General features: G+C 40.8%; 1 protein-coding gene across 2 annotated transcripts in view; it reads right to left on the reverse strand.

The window, feature by feature from the left end:
• Positions 1-14,533, reverse strand: part of syt7b (synaptotagmin VIIb) — a 141,681-nt gene that overhangs the window by 76,875 nt on the left and 50,273 nt on the right. For both annotated transcript variants that reach the window (XM_086026577.1, XM_086026576.1), the window contains exon 2: positions 13,655-13,758. In XM_086026577.1, the coding sequence (XP_085882703.1) occupies positions 13,655-13,758 (104 nt within the window). The remainder of the gene's footprint in view (positions 1-13,654; positions 13,759-14,533) is intronic.

Here is a 14,533-nt window from a genome sequence, read left to right on the forward strand (position 1 = left end):
TGAATCCTCCGTCCGCGACCTGAATACCCTTCAATCCTTGTCCCTCCATCCTTATTCATAAGAATGATCGTCCCCCGACCCATCCGTCATCGTCCTTTTAAAGTGCTTCCGTCCTTACTTTCCGTTCAATCGTTTAGTTTTGGATCTCCACTCAGCTCATCAGCATGCTGGGTAGAAGTCTGAAACGATCCTGATCATTTGAGTCAGGTGTGTTGGAGTAGGGAGAGATCCAAAACAGGCAGGAACCAGAGTTCCCTACCCGAGCTCTAAAATGACAATATATCGACCACAACGATCATGAGCTTGTCATTTAGAAAATTTAAAAACAATATGTTGCTCTTTGTCCAAATGTACCAGGTGTGCTTCGTTCAGTGCACGAGAAGAGGCAAGAGATGTGGTAGGCCTACTTGTGGCTGCTTTAGCATGATGACACGCCTGCTCACAATGCCCTGAGCAACCTCCTTTCTCAACTGTCCTGGCTACACTTGTTTTTTTGTTGTCATCCCTCCTAAGCTTATCAAGGTGAACCCATTTTGAATGCCAAGGTACATGGACAACATCAAGACGGCCATGACAACGGAGCTGTGTAGAATCCCGGTCAAACTCTTCCAGGAGTGTTTGAAGATGTGGGAGACAAGGCGGCTGGGAAAGTACTTTAGATTCCAAGGGGATACAATGAGATAAAATGAAGACTTGTAGATTTAGACTTTGGATTTGAAGTATATATTTTGTGACCTGTGTCCTGGAAAGTTCCTGGCAGAACCTCGCACGAATGGATTGATTGATTGATTTGGCTAAGTCAGTCATGTGCCTGGTGACGCTTTGCAGTTGAAAAACTATTGTACAAGTTTCCTTAAGGCAGGTTTATCACACAGCAAAGCAGACTATTATTGATGTTGAAAAGATTTAATTCCATAGATATTTCGGGGGGAGGTTGTAGCTTGTAGAGTTTGTGAGGATTCTCAATGCATACAGTATATTTTTACTCTAATACAGTATGATGCATACTTATGCTACACTCTTTCTCCACTTAATGGTTATGGATTCAGTGGTAGTAGTTAAAGCTATTGACCTGGCATTTTATGAAACTATAAAGTCAATTTTGAGGGTGGTAAATGCAATGCTCTTTTTAGCTGAGTTAAACTAAAACGTTATGTAAGTTACTCTTACATAATGTTTTTCTCATTTTGAACTCAGCAAGGTCAAAGCACACGCCATCAAATAGGACATTTTTTAATAAAATCAAAACTATATTGTAAATATTGTATGTAGAAACTGTACAAAGTCTGTTTAGATCACCGGTGTCAAACTCAAGGCCCGGCCAGGCCAGGTGCTACATCAAACCCGCCACACCATTCTATGTGGCACGCCAAAGCAAATTATGCGTATCTACTAAATGTTTCTTGCTAAAATACCAAAATTCCAAATTGATTACCATTATAAAGACATTGAGATATTGCAAGAATTTTGTTACCAACCAGACTTTGAAAATAAATATAATAATATTAAGAAAACACTTTTTACAGGCCTCTGATTTCAAAATGAGTTGTTCATCATCAATTTGTTGTGTTTATGTAACATGAGGCAATCCTGCATTTATTTGGGTTCACAGTCAAAACGGCTCTCCGAAGCAACCCGTAACTACAATGTGGCCCACGACAAAGATTAGTTTGATACCCCTGGTTTAGATGATGAGGCATAACTCTAAATTGCTTGACCTATACTGTCCAACACAGACACAGAGAGTACAAAAACGTGAAAAAAACTTTTAAATTAATCACAATTAATTTATTTATTGTTCCTAAGTAAGAACATCTAATGTACTGTTTAAGACAAGTTTCCCGTGCTGTAGGCTGTGGTTTGTAGTGGGAGGATGCATCAAGCTCATCAGACCTGCTCTGTTAACGTATACACGTCATGCAACCTGCCGACCTTAATTAATTAATGTTTCTCCACAGACACTAAAATCTAAGTGTGAAATCATCGTAGACAACAGGAGTTCATCTCTCAGAGCACCAAGTTGAATTGGATCTGTATTTAAACCCAACTGCATCAAAATAACACCCACATGGACCTAATTGGATTTTGCAGTGCTTTGCATTTAAATGAGAATTCTTGACTTACATGTTTCGTGTTGTAATATTAAACGTTTCTCTAATAATATTGTAGTGGACTTTTGGGGGGTGGTCGCCATGGAGACGGCAGTAAATGATTGGGATGGACTACACCTGTGTGTACTACCGGGGTGTGAGCGCTCGCAGCTGTAGGTGATTGGGGTGTGGTAGCCTATAAGAGTGAGGCAGAAGAGTGAGGGCTAAGTTCGGGGAGTCGTGCAGACAGCACCGGCATGCCTCTGATTTTAAACGGGCTTTGTCAGCGAGTCCGACTGCAAAACTTCAATAGCACTCCCCTGGATGCCCGTTTTGCTGACGGTTGACGAATGACAGGAAAACATTTAAAATAAGCATAGTCGGATGCCCATGTATTTAATCTGTCTTTCGCCTGTCGTCTGGCTTTAGTCTATTTTTCACGTGCGTGGCGAATAACAGTCGTGAATTGTACTTGCTTGGGGGACAAATTTTCAGTGATGGACCAGGCTGTGAACAGGCTTCCATGATGCGGTGAGTCACTCTTTCTGTTCAAATATTGGCAGTGAGTCACTTTCTGTTCAAATTCAATGAGAGCTCCGCTTGTCCGACTGGAATCTGGAAATCTTATGTGCCTTCGATTAGCCGCTTGTCTGACTGGGAGCTTTCATCCCTGACATGCTGCTTATATACCTGGTGAGCTCTCACCTACGCTGCTTGTTCATGATTGGTGGCCCTCGTTTGAGAATCGGTCATCCAATCAGTGCGCACTGTGTGTGGGAGCCCTCCCATCAGCGCACTGATTGGATGGCTGATCATGAAAAGCAGTGCAGGTGAGAGCTCTATATAAGCAGCATGTCGGGGTGAAGGGCTCCCAGTCAGACAAGCGGCTAATCGAAGGCACATGACAACATTTCCGGATTCCAGTCAGACAAGCGGAGCGCTTGTCGAAGACAGACAACTACATTTCCAGATTGTGGTACACGGTGCACACAAAAGGCGCATGGTGGGGAAGGGGGTGAGGGGTTGATTACTATTATGTTTTTTAGAAACGCTAATGGGAGCCTGTTTAAAATCAGACCAGACTGTAGGCAGGTACTCTTACTTTTTTTTTTTTTTTTTTTTCCCCCCCAGGAAAAGGGTACCCATGCTGCAGACGGATGACGAATAACAGACAGAGTAATTTGTAGTGAAATTGCCAGCTCTGGTTTTCCCATTGTATTTTCTCATTTGAGTCCAAGTAGGTGCTGTAGTAACGCTCCTGCACAGACTATCTTCACATCTGCAATCTGCATTGATGCATAATTTAAGATGTGTATCACTGAATGTCACTTTCTGATGAATTCTATATTGTGAACTTTATTGTTTTATGCATGGATTTTGACATTTCCCCATATCGTCGCTGTCCTGTGAAAAGCACTTATCTCCAATTTTGGAAACTTTAAATTTTCACTTTATTGTGATGTCTGTAACGCGGAAACCTGATTCATGTAAAAATAAGAAAATGGAGAAAAGTGTTTTTCACATGACAGCGACGATATACCGTAGGTCTCTGAATATTTACACAAATACAAGATTATGTGAAGTAAAAATCAATTTATATACAATGCAATGTGCAATCCTTGTGCATCAATAGCTGTTGCTCTCAATGGTCAGCAACATCATGTATTAGAATATAATGCCTTCAGACTCCCTACAAGTTTCTATTCAAGCATCCATTGCAGTTGCATCTGTTTACCGGTACTATACACTCTGGCACATCTCCACAGATTTCCAACAGAGAATGGAACATTTCAATTCAGGGTTGAAAGTCAGGGTTGTACAATTCAGTGCAGCTCGTCTGTCATTAAACAATCATAAAAATTGTCAGAAAAGGCTGAGGAAAGTGGAGAATGTTCAATATTGAGGACATGGCAAATGGGAGGTTGGGCAAAAACAAACATATATGGGATAAAGGTGATCTAATCGGATAACACAAGTGGATTAAATCAAAATCCAAATAACATTGCAATAGAAAATCAAAGATGCAGCAGCCTTGATTTGCAGATTGACTGAGGCCATGCATCCCTCTGAAGTATTCTCATAAGGGCCCTGCTGCCATCATGGTTGTCACACAACTGACTGTTAGCGATAACAGCGTTAGCCTTGCGTTTAGAAATATGACATGGAGTAAATTCTCTGTGCCAGCAGCTCAACTGCAGACAGAATTTGACATAAAATTTCGGGCAGGAACCAAGTCACAAATTGTATTATCATTTATTCTCATAAGATGGATATAATATTCTTGAATACCGTTTAATTAAAGCAATTATGTTAACTAGTGAAATACTGTTAGACTATAAGAAGCCATGCACAAAATATATTTGGGGATGGCATGGCCGCGAGCGGTTGGATATTGGGCCTTGCTGCGAATTGCATTAAATAAGTACATAATTAAAATAACTCAAGTACTGTACTTGAAGCATCCTAAACACCAGCCTATAAACTGAAACTACTTAAACATATAAGCCTATATAACTCAAACTAATCAAAACAGTTTAATCTCATTTCAAAGTAATTTTACGACTCTGTTCTTAAAAATACATGGCTTACAGATGGTTTGATTTGGGAAAAAAATGACCATAACTGCAAGTGTATGTGCATTTGTGTTGAAGAGTCCCTCTTAAACACCCATCATACAAACCTTATTTTCTCTCATTTTTGTCCTAATGGTGCAAACTGTCTTTATAAACTAGCAGTAGTACATGATAAATATGATTTGAGAAAAAAATCAGCCATCCGCGGACCCATCTTGTGCCTCTAATTAGATTTTTAAGAACCCATCGCACACAACCAATCAGAGACAGAAGGTGGAATTTCTGAGGTGTCAATCAAATGTCACACACATTCATGGTGGGCACACCCTTGGGGCCTTGCGATGGTCTGTTACCTTGGGCTTCAGGACCTTTGCTGAAACTGTTTTGGAATATCCACCTCTGGGGGAAAAAAAAAGCCTATTCCAAGTTTGACAACATCTGGGCATACAACTAGCAAACAGATGCAAGAAAAAAGGAATCAGATCCCAGCGACAAAACAAGGGTGAACATACTGCATACCAGGCATTTTATGGCGTACAGGCCAAATACGGCCCTTACTGGCCCACGAAGAGTTGCTGGGAATTAAGAAAATAAAAGCTACAGTACTTTTAAAATTTTGCATAATGCGTTTTGGGGCGCGGCCCGGCTCTTACTGGCCCATGAAAAGTTGCTAGGAATTAAGAAAATAAAACCTATTTCCTAAATTCCTCAAAGTGCGTGGACTAACACTGCAGTGCTTTTACTTTGAAACTTGTTTATAATGTGCGTGCATCATTTACGTACAGGTACTATGTCCGAGTCCATGTGATTAGTAACATGTCATTGAAATGGTAACCCTTCAAAATGTTTGCCCATGCCAAAAAACGAAAAGCGGATTATTTATTTACTGAAGTCAAGGGTAACACCATGTGTTTAGTTCGTGGTGAGTGGGTCTCCGCATGTTTAAGGAGTATAACGTGAGTGGTCACTACGAGACCAAGCATGCGGAAAAAAATAGTCATTTGACTGAGATTGGGAGAGCGCAGATATCCGAAGATTTGCTAACGAAGCTCGAAAAACAACACGGCTATTTTGCCAAGCTATACGCAGCCTGGGAAGCAGCGACCAGAGTGAGCTTTGTGGTATCCCACAAAATCGCTTAGAATTGTAAGCCATTTTCGTAGGGGGACTTTGTTAAAGAGTGCTTGGTGGGCTCCACAGCGCAAATATTATGGTCTGTGTTTTGAGTTTTGTTTTTGAGTTTAGTTTCATGCTTTTCCTTGTGTCCCTTTTGTCTCTCGCTAAGTTGAGTCCGCCTGTGCTTGTCATCCCAGTCCCTTGTGTTAACCAACCAGCTTCCTCCTACCCTCTGTGTCTTGTCCAGGTGTTCCTCGTTGTATCGTTAGCTTGTCTGTATTTAGTTGCAAGCTTTTTTTCCAGCCCTTGTTGGTTCGTCTGTTCTACGTTGTCTTGTCAAAGTCCAGTCATTGTCCTAGTCCTATTGTTTGTTTGTGACAGATCTGATGAATGAACTGAATACTGAACTGCAAGGTAAGGGCCTTTTTGTTCATGAAACACATAACCTGGTCAAGGCATTCATGAGAAAGTTGCAGTTTATTTTGAATCAACTAGAGAACAACATTATCACTCACATGCAAACCCTGAAAGAAGTCAAACCATCAGCTCGACACCTCTGCAGGTACTCGTCTGTGTTAGGAGACCTGCACAGTGAGTTTTCAAGACAATTTGAAGATATTAAAAACAATGAGGATGAAATGCACCTGATTTCATCTCCCTCCTCCCTCTCCCCGATTTGAATAATGCACCCATTGATGTTCAGCTAGAGCTCGTAGACTTGCAGTCAGATACAGTACTGGCAGAACACTTTAAGTCAGCATCACTGCCGGAGTTCTATTCATCTCTTAAGGAGGAGAATTTTCCAAACATGAGGAAACATGCTCAGAAGATGCTGGTTCTTTTTGGATCTACCTTTTAGATGTGAGGAAACGTTCTCGGTATTGAAGATTACCAAATCCAGTTACAGATCCTCTCTTACTGATGACCATCTGTCACGTGTGCTTCACATCTCCACCTCAAACATTCAACCTGACTTTGATGCACTTGTTGAAGCTCAACAGAGGCTAGATTTGTCTCACTGAACAAGAAAAAACAAAATAAAAACACTGAAACATGCTTACTTTCATTTTCTCTGCATTGATAAGCAGTTGGGACAAAATGTTGTGTGTTATATTATTACTGACATACAAAGACATTGTGAAAAAGAGTTACAAATGTTGCACAATTACCATTGCTTTTCATAATTTCACTGAATAAATATTTTTTTTGTAAAACAACCGCACTCCCTTCTTATATAAAACACATTTTAGCTTTTGTGAACAACGTAATTTAATTATTTCAACAAAGAAATAAAATCGATAACCCGAGTAGATTTCCAGCCTTCCACAATATTTCCTGCTTCTCATTTGGCCCCCGGGGAAAAATAATTGCCCACCCCTGACATACTGGTATCTGTTGGCTTTAGAGGTGCGGGGGAGCTAGGGCAGCTAAGAGGATTCAGAAGTGATGCAAAATGATCTACATTTCTGCTCCACTGGTAGGTTTATCACCACTTTCTGATTTTCAATTAACTGTGCGTGTGTAGGAGCAATTCAGAACAAGAAGCATCTTGAGTTAAGTTTTATGAGCACAGGGAACAAATGCCATAAATACAGCCATCCCTGTAGTGTGACCCTCATCTCTCTGTTGTTTTCTTGGCTACCGGACTCTGCAAACTGTGGCAATGGACGACTGGCATTATGGTACAACAACTCCGGCCATGGATAGGGGCTCTTGAGGACCGGACTTGAGCACCCCTGCACTAGACGACACAATGAAATGTGACACTTTGATAAGGACATAAACATGAGAAAATGATAATTGGACAAATGCAAACAAGACGGAATAAAAGTAGACGACAAATGATAAGAGAAACACTGACAAAGATAACGTAAGGATAAGCACAGATAAGCAGTGAGTTTACAATGAAGCTGACAGTTGACATTCATGCTAAATAAGCTTTTGAGCTTTTAGCCATGATAAATGCTAATTCCTGCCCAAAAACAGCACCAAAGTGACGTTTTCCTCCATTCACCCATCCTATCCAAAATCGCTGTTGCATTACTTCATCCATGGTACATATAAAATTGTAAATATGGTTCCCCCGGTTCAATGTTGATGTAAAATAAAGTATGTGGACTGTATACACTGTATTTATTGTGTTGACGGCGGGCAGTTTTGTCTGGCTAACTTAAACCCGGAAATAGAGTTCTCGTCTACCTGTGAAAATTTCTCCTTCTATGCATTTGATGGGCTGTACTTTGTGACGTGGCCACATCGTGCAACTGCAATTCATAGTTTCGTGGCTGAGAGGTGGTATGTGAAATGTTACAGCAGAACCTAACACACTGCCAGTGTCGCCATCAGGCGCGGTCCCATCCCGCCGCGTGCCTGCTGTGATGGCAACGGTGGCCGTGCGGTATGGTGTTGGGCCAAGCGGGGTGGTGTGTGGTGCGGGGCTGTTTGGGACTAATTGAAAAGTGGCACTTGTCTGCCTAGTGATAACAACGGTTCATCGTGGGTGGTGACCCCGCGCGTAGCAACCAGTTTTAGGATGACGCCATGAACGGGGTGTGTCAGCCTCACAGGGAGAGGCTGGGTTTTAGTGAACCAGGCGTCTTGCTTCTGGGTTAGAAAAATAGCCACGAAAATAATTCATGTTTCATAAGAAAAAAAATGTAGATCTTGATTTTAGGAATAAGAGGTTGCATATTGTCATTGTTCTGTGAAAAACACATATGCCCAATTTTGGAAAAAAAAAAATTGTCACATTAATGCGATGTCTGTAACGCGGAACACCATTCACGTAAAAATAAGAACATTGAAAAAAAATAGACATAAGTGTTTTTCACAGGACAGCGACGATATGTTAGCCTATATTTACAGTGGGAGTAAAAATGTTCACAGCCACAGGGCCAAGCTTTTGCGATACATTTGTAACCAGCCTTTCAAGCTCATAACTTGCTGCCGCAATTTTTGATTTCATTACAGCAGTTAATCATTCTGGTAAGGGTCTCTCAGCATGGTACATCTTGCCTTTGCAATGTTTGCCCGCTTTTTCTTGCAAAAGTGCTCCAAATGGGTCCAATCACCATCACTTGTGTACGGCCCTCTTCAGGTCACCCCACAGGCTTTGGCCTCTAGGTATGTTGTGTACTTTTGATTTGTTTATGCACTAAACAGTACATTTTAATGGTAGGAGAAATTTGTTAATAGTTTTACATGTTTTTATGAGACCTTAGTCATGTTTTCCTAAAATTCTGCTCAGAAATGTGATATGTAAAATTGATATGAAAAGGCCTCTGTTTTGTTACCCAACCCCATGGCTACAATACAGATTTGACAAAATTGACATTCATTGCACATCCGGTCCACTTGCTGATGACGTTATTGAAAGTGAACCATGATGCTTCCATCCATATTATCTCACGGAAGCGAAAGCCTACCCCAGTTGACTTAAGATAGGCACACAAGCAATTTTAGAAGTTTTTTCCCCCCCTAACTATTATTACTACACTGCACAGGTAAATTGCCTTCCACAGAAAGTCAAAGTGAACAATTTATCGCTAAGTGCTCACACTGTGAAGACCAATTTAGAGCTAAGAGTTGACTGCTCTCACAATACTCCTCAGTGGCAGCAACCTGTTGCCAAACTATAGAAGAAATCAAGAAAATGAAGACAGTTCATATAATTTAATAAAATATTCTTCACTAATGGTCAGACTGGAGGAGTACTGGTTTGCATGGAATCGAATCTTGGCTCTCAAGTTGCCCACAGTAGTGAATGTGACTATGAAAGGTTGTTTGCATATGCCGTGCGACTAAGTGGCGACTAGTCCAAGGTGTGCACCAACTCTCGCCAAAGTCAATTGTGATAGGATATAAAATGAATGGATGGATGGATATTAACTGACTGCAATTGGCTGGCAACCAGTTCAGGATGTGCCCCGCCTACTACCCGAAGACAGCTGGGATTGACGCTCCGGCACACCCGTGGCCCTCATCAGGATAAGCGGGTCAGATAATGGATGGATGGATGGATATTAAGTGTGACGATTATCGGAGATGTGCGCTTTTCAACATTCCTGTCACACAAGTGTACAAAGAAGTGATTAATTGTTTAAAGAAAAAAAAAATCTAAGAGCAACAAACCACTACTGTGCCTTCAGGCTGATAAAAAGTGACGATACATACTGCATGGTGACACTGGAGTTTTACTGCTTTCGGTACAATTAATGTCTATAGTATATTCTCTTACTGTCCGTTTCTCACCCAACCCTTGTTAAGGTCGGTCATTCTTTTGTAATAAAGATAAAAATAGTAATAATGGAAAAAAAAGATGACCAAGATCTTGGGCAATACACTCCAATCTCACGTCATGTCCTGTATGGCAGCAATTGTAATCTTGAGGTTTTGTGGCTTTAAAAGCACATTTTTACTGGATTGAATCGCATAGGTAGAATTACATTTGCTAAAGCAGCAGAGCCAATTGCTCCGAGTGATTCTTATTAGCATACGAATCATTAGTATGGTGCTGGAGGCATGCGGCACGCAGCCACTACACACAAAGCTTGTGATCCACAAAGTCCTGATTACAGAGCGCGGTAAAGTTTTCGATTGTGCTCGCTGTCAGGAACAAATATGCAAACCTTTCTTTGGCTCCAGTGCCTTGTACTCAGCATGAAAAACATGAGGTAAACACTCACTGAACACATTCTGTCCAAGGTCACAGAATCATGGAAACAAAAGCGTGACTGCCCACGTGAGTGCAGTTCACTTTCAATGGCCAAATGATACAGACTACAATATTGCAGGCCACACAATGTTAAATGTGTTTGTCATTTAAGCTCTCTGCGTTCAGTTCTATATATTGCAGATGTCATGCTGCACTTTTAAAGTTTCCCACCAACTAATACATAAAAGAAAAAGATGTGTCAGTGGAATTTGAATCAATACCTGAACAGAAACGGGTAGCGCAAGATGGCATACGCTGGGATTTACCAAGCTTTTTGAAACTGAGAGCTACTTCCAGGATACTAATTAATACGAAGGGCAACCAGTTTGATACACGCTTCTGAAATAATAAATTCCCTCAAATTGTTATTCTATCTATCTTCAATACTGCTTAGCATCACTAGATTTGCAGGTGTGCTACAGATTGTCACAGCTGACTTCAGGCAAAAGAAAGGTAGGGTACAACCTGGATTGGTCGCCAGTCAATCGAAAGGAACATAGACAAAAAAAACATCCACTACATATTCAGTTTTCACTTATGCTGATAATTTCTCAAAACATCATCAACAATTATTTAACAATGTAGGAAAAACAATAATCCACATGCAACTCTTTGTCTATGTAAATAGTAGGTGAAAAACGAATAATGATTAATGAAATTATTTTCCATGTTAGTTCTCTGGTCCGTACTTCACATTGATTGTCTTTTTCAATTCAATAATGTCAATGATTTAATCATCAGAAGAGATGAATTTGTGTATTTCCTGTTCAAATACACGGACGTGAAGTGAAGAGCAACTCGGGGAGGCATTGCTCGCTTTGTGTCTCAAGCAACTACGCACATATTAATGGCGCGGGCCCTCACACAAGACACTGCTGTTTGTCTTTATATCGCCAATATTCATGTTTTAGCACTATTATTATGTACTGCACATGCTAACCACCGTGTTGCACGGGTGGTTGCAGCTGTACGCAGCTGTTCATATGGGAAAGTCCGGCCTCAAGCATTTTTTTTTCCTGAAACAATGCAGAATACAGCTAGTTACACAGTAGCTTGCTAGAACCTCTATCAGTCTCTCACTGTCACGCGAGTTAAATTCACTGATGCGCTTCACCAGGCAGCAGTTGCAGCCTTTGCAAACAAGCTTATGTGTTGGGGAAATGCAGAGGATGCACGGACTTATTATATAAGTCGGCGAAGAGACTGTGGACATGCTATCCTGTTGTCTGTTGCCAGCGTAGGTGGGATTTGGTCGCCAAACAAACAACAGAAAGAGTCGCACTGCAGAGATTGCTGTATTTATGGCACTCGTTCCCTATACTCATTAATCCATTTAGGCCGGGAGCGCATAACTGCATTTGTACCACTAACGCCGGGAGCGCCGTTGCGTTTTTCTAACTTTACAGCCGGGAAAGCGTGTGTCATTTTCTTTTTTTCAACCAATTTCCTGGTCTCTTAGCCAATGCAATGCATCAGAATTTACATGTGACGGTGTCGTGAGACCTGTAGGATGACAGAATTTTTTTCGAACAGTCATGGTGGATGCAGACAATTGCGGGAGCTCTGAAATAAGTGGTGGTTGTGATATAGACGACGCACTTGTGGTTGCTGTTGTTATGTAACTGGTCTAGGGGAACCTGGTCTAGGGGAACCAAAACATTGGGGTGCTCTTCTTGTGAGCCCCTCCAGCTTGTTTTATATGTAACCCTGTTCCAACATACGATTCGATTGATCAGGATCGTTATCAGGCTTGTGCAAAGCTTGCTGATAAGCTGATGATTTGAATCAGGTGTGTTGGAACAGAGTTACATATAAAACAGGCTGGATAGGTGCTCACGAGGACCGAACTTGGGCACCCCTGCTTTACAGCAACACTTAAGAACTTTCAGCTTTCTTTGATTATGGCGCCGTCACATGAACAAACTCAGTATGGAACTGCGAACTATCAAGCTAATAGCAATTTATTGCTACCACCCAAATTTCCAATAGTTATCATTAGCATTATCATTCGAATTTGAGCATGGAAAGCTACTAACTAGTCCACCTGGAACAGAGCCAAGGCGCGCAAGCATGGTTAAAATAACGTTGTTAGACTGAAGGACTCGCTGACAGTCCAAAAATAGTAGTGATGAACTGTTATTTAGCGATGACAAAAGCGCTATTAGAATAACAATGACAGAGTGACTGACGATCCTAAAATATCGGCGACGAACCGTAACTTAGCGATGACGGAAGCGCAGTTAAAATGGGGACGACGGACTGGCAGACTAGCTGACGGTTAGGCAAGCCCCCTCACTCTCCATTTTTAAAGCTCATTTGAAGGCACGTTTCTAAGAATATGGCTTTTGACCCGACGTGAGACTGACGCTTTTCTGCTGTTTTCCGGTATTTACTGTATATAATAATTGGTGTGTTAATTTTAGCTTTCACTGGCTTTGTTATCGTATTATTGCTATTTTGTTAATATAAAGTGCTTTGTTACAGCTGTAGCTGTTATGATATATATAAATAAAGTTGTATTGTATTGTATTATATTGTATAACTCATACAATTCTTTACCGATTTTGACATTGAGATGTTTTTTTAGAAACATCAAAAGTGAAGTGAGGGTACCAGAGGGTAATTTTATAAAGCAGGGCTTTCTTAACATATTAAATATAAAGTAAGACCAAATGCTTTTTTCTTCCAAATTTCTTTTTTTCTGCACTTTTGGTCCAAGTTGTATTTGACAAAGAACTTTGCGTCACACCTTATATTTTGTAACTTTAATGTATTGTTTGTAATAATTATACCAGGGCTATTCAATTATTATGCAGCATCTGGAAAATGGCTCTGGGAGAGGCCAGCACCCAATGTCACAATGCTCTGAAACGGCCCAGAAAGGGCTTTTTTGTCATACGTGACATGGCATGACTCCTTCTTGTGATTGACTCCAAGTCAGCCTTTCGATCATTCACCCTTTCGATCATTCAGAATGTCGAAAAATTACACGAGTGAATAGATAGAATGGATGTTTAAACAATTTTTATTAACATTTCAAAAATGTTTTCACAAGCATAAAAGTCCCCTTATTATTTGTATGTATGCTGTTTTTGGATTGAAATAACTGATTGATCGACACCGCGGCTGACTGATTGAGAGAAATAAATTCTGTTACTTACCAGTTTACGCTGACACCATGTGCAGACACCACATAGAGCTACCAGCCAAAGGGCACATACTAGGAATGCCAAAGACACCAGGAATACACTGAGAGACACTGAACCTAAGTGAGAGAGACATGATGGGGGGGGGGGCACACATAGAGGAGAACATGAGTTGAGGTCCAGTTAAAATATCCTTACTTTTTGTGTTCTTGCTTTTATGTTCTTTGTGTTAGATTGAGGAACTAACTGAAGTCCATATTATACGAATACACAGTTGCAATTGGGAGCAAAGGCCTATGATGCTCTTGCCTGGTTTCCTTCTCTATACATCATCATCCGCTAGTTGTTATCAGCGAGACTGAGAAGTGTTAAAAAGCCAGAGAACTGTTTCATGCTCATGATCTGTGTAATGTATAAATAGATGATGTGCACATGTCAGGAAGAGATCATATCAAGGGCCACAAGCCATGCAATTACTCGCTTCCGTTTTCTCTTGCAACTACTCTACTCTGTTGTAAGTCCTTTAGTAACTTGGTTGCTGCCTTGATAGATGAAAACTTCTCTTCTATACTTCTTTCAATTAGAGACACTCAACGCTGCAAACAGTGAGCTCACAAGTGCCGCATTCTTTCCACTTGCAAAACTAACCAACCACTGAATCACTCTTCTAACCCCTCCAAATCATTTTTTTTTCTACGCCCGCTTGTGCATCATGAACACTCATGAATGTTTTAAGCCAAGTAGAGCCAGTGGATTTAGGCAAAGATTTTTTAACAAAATTAACGCACACTCTACTCTCTTTTCTCACATTTTTTTTATCTCCACTCTCTACTTGCATTAAACATGCTTTACAGTGTTTGTCCAATACAGTACATTCAATCTTACATTTAGATA

The sequence above is a fragment of the Filicampus tigris genome, chromosome 3, assembly GCF_054856515.1.
Source record: "Filicampus tigris isolate MCC_2025a chromosome 3, RoL_Ftig_1.0, whole genome shotgun sequence".
Classification (NCBI taxonomy): domain Eukaryota; kingdom Metazoa; phylum Chordata; class Actinopteri; order Syngnathiformes; family Syngnathidae; genus Filicampus; species Filicampus tigris.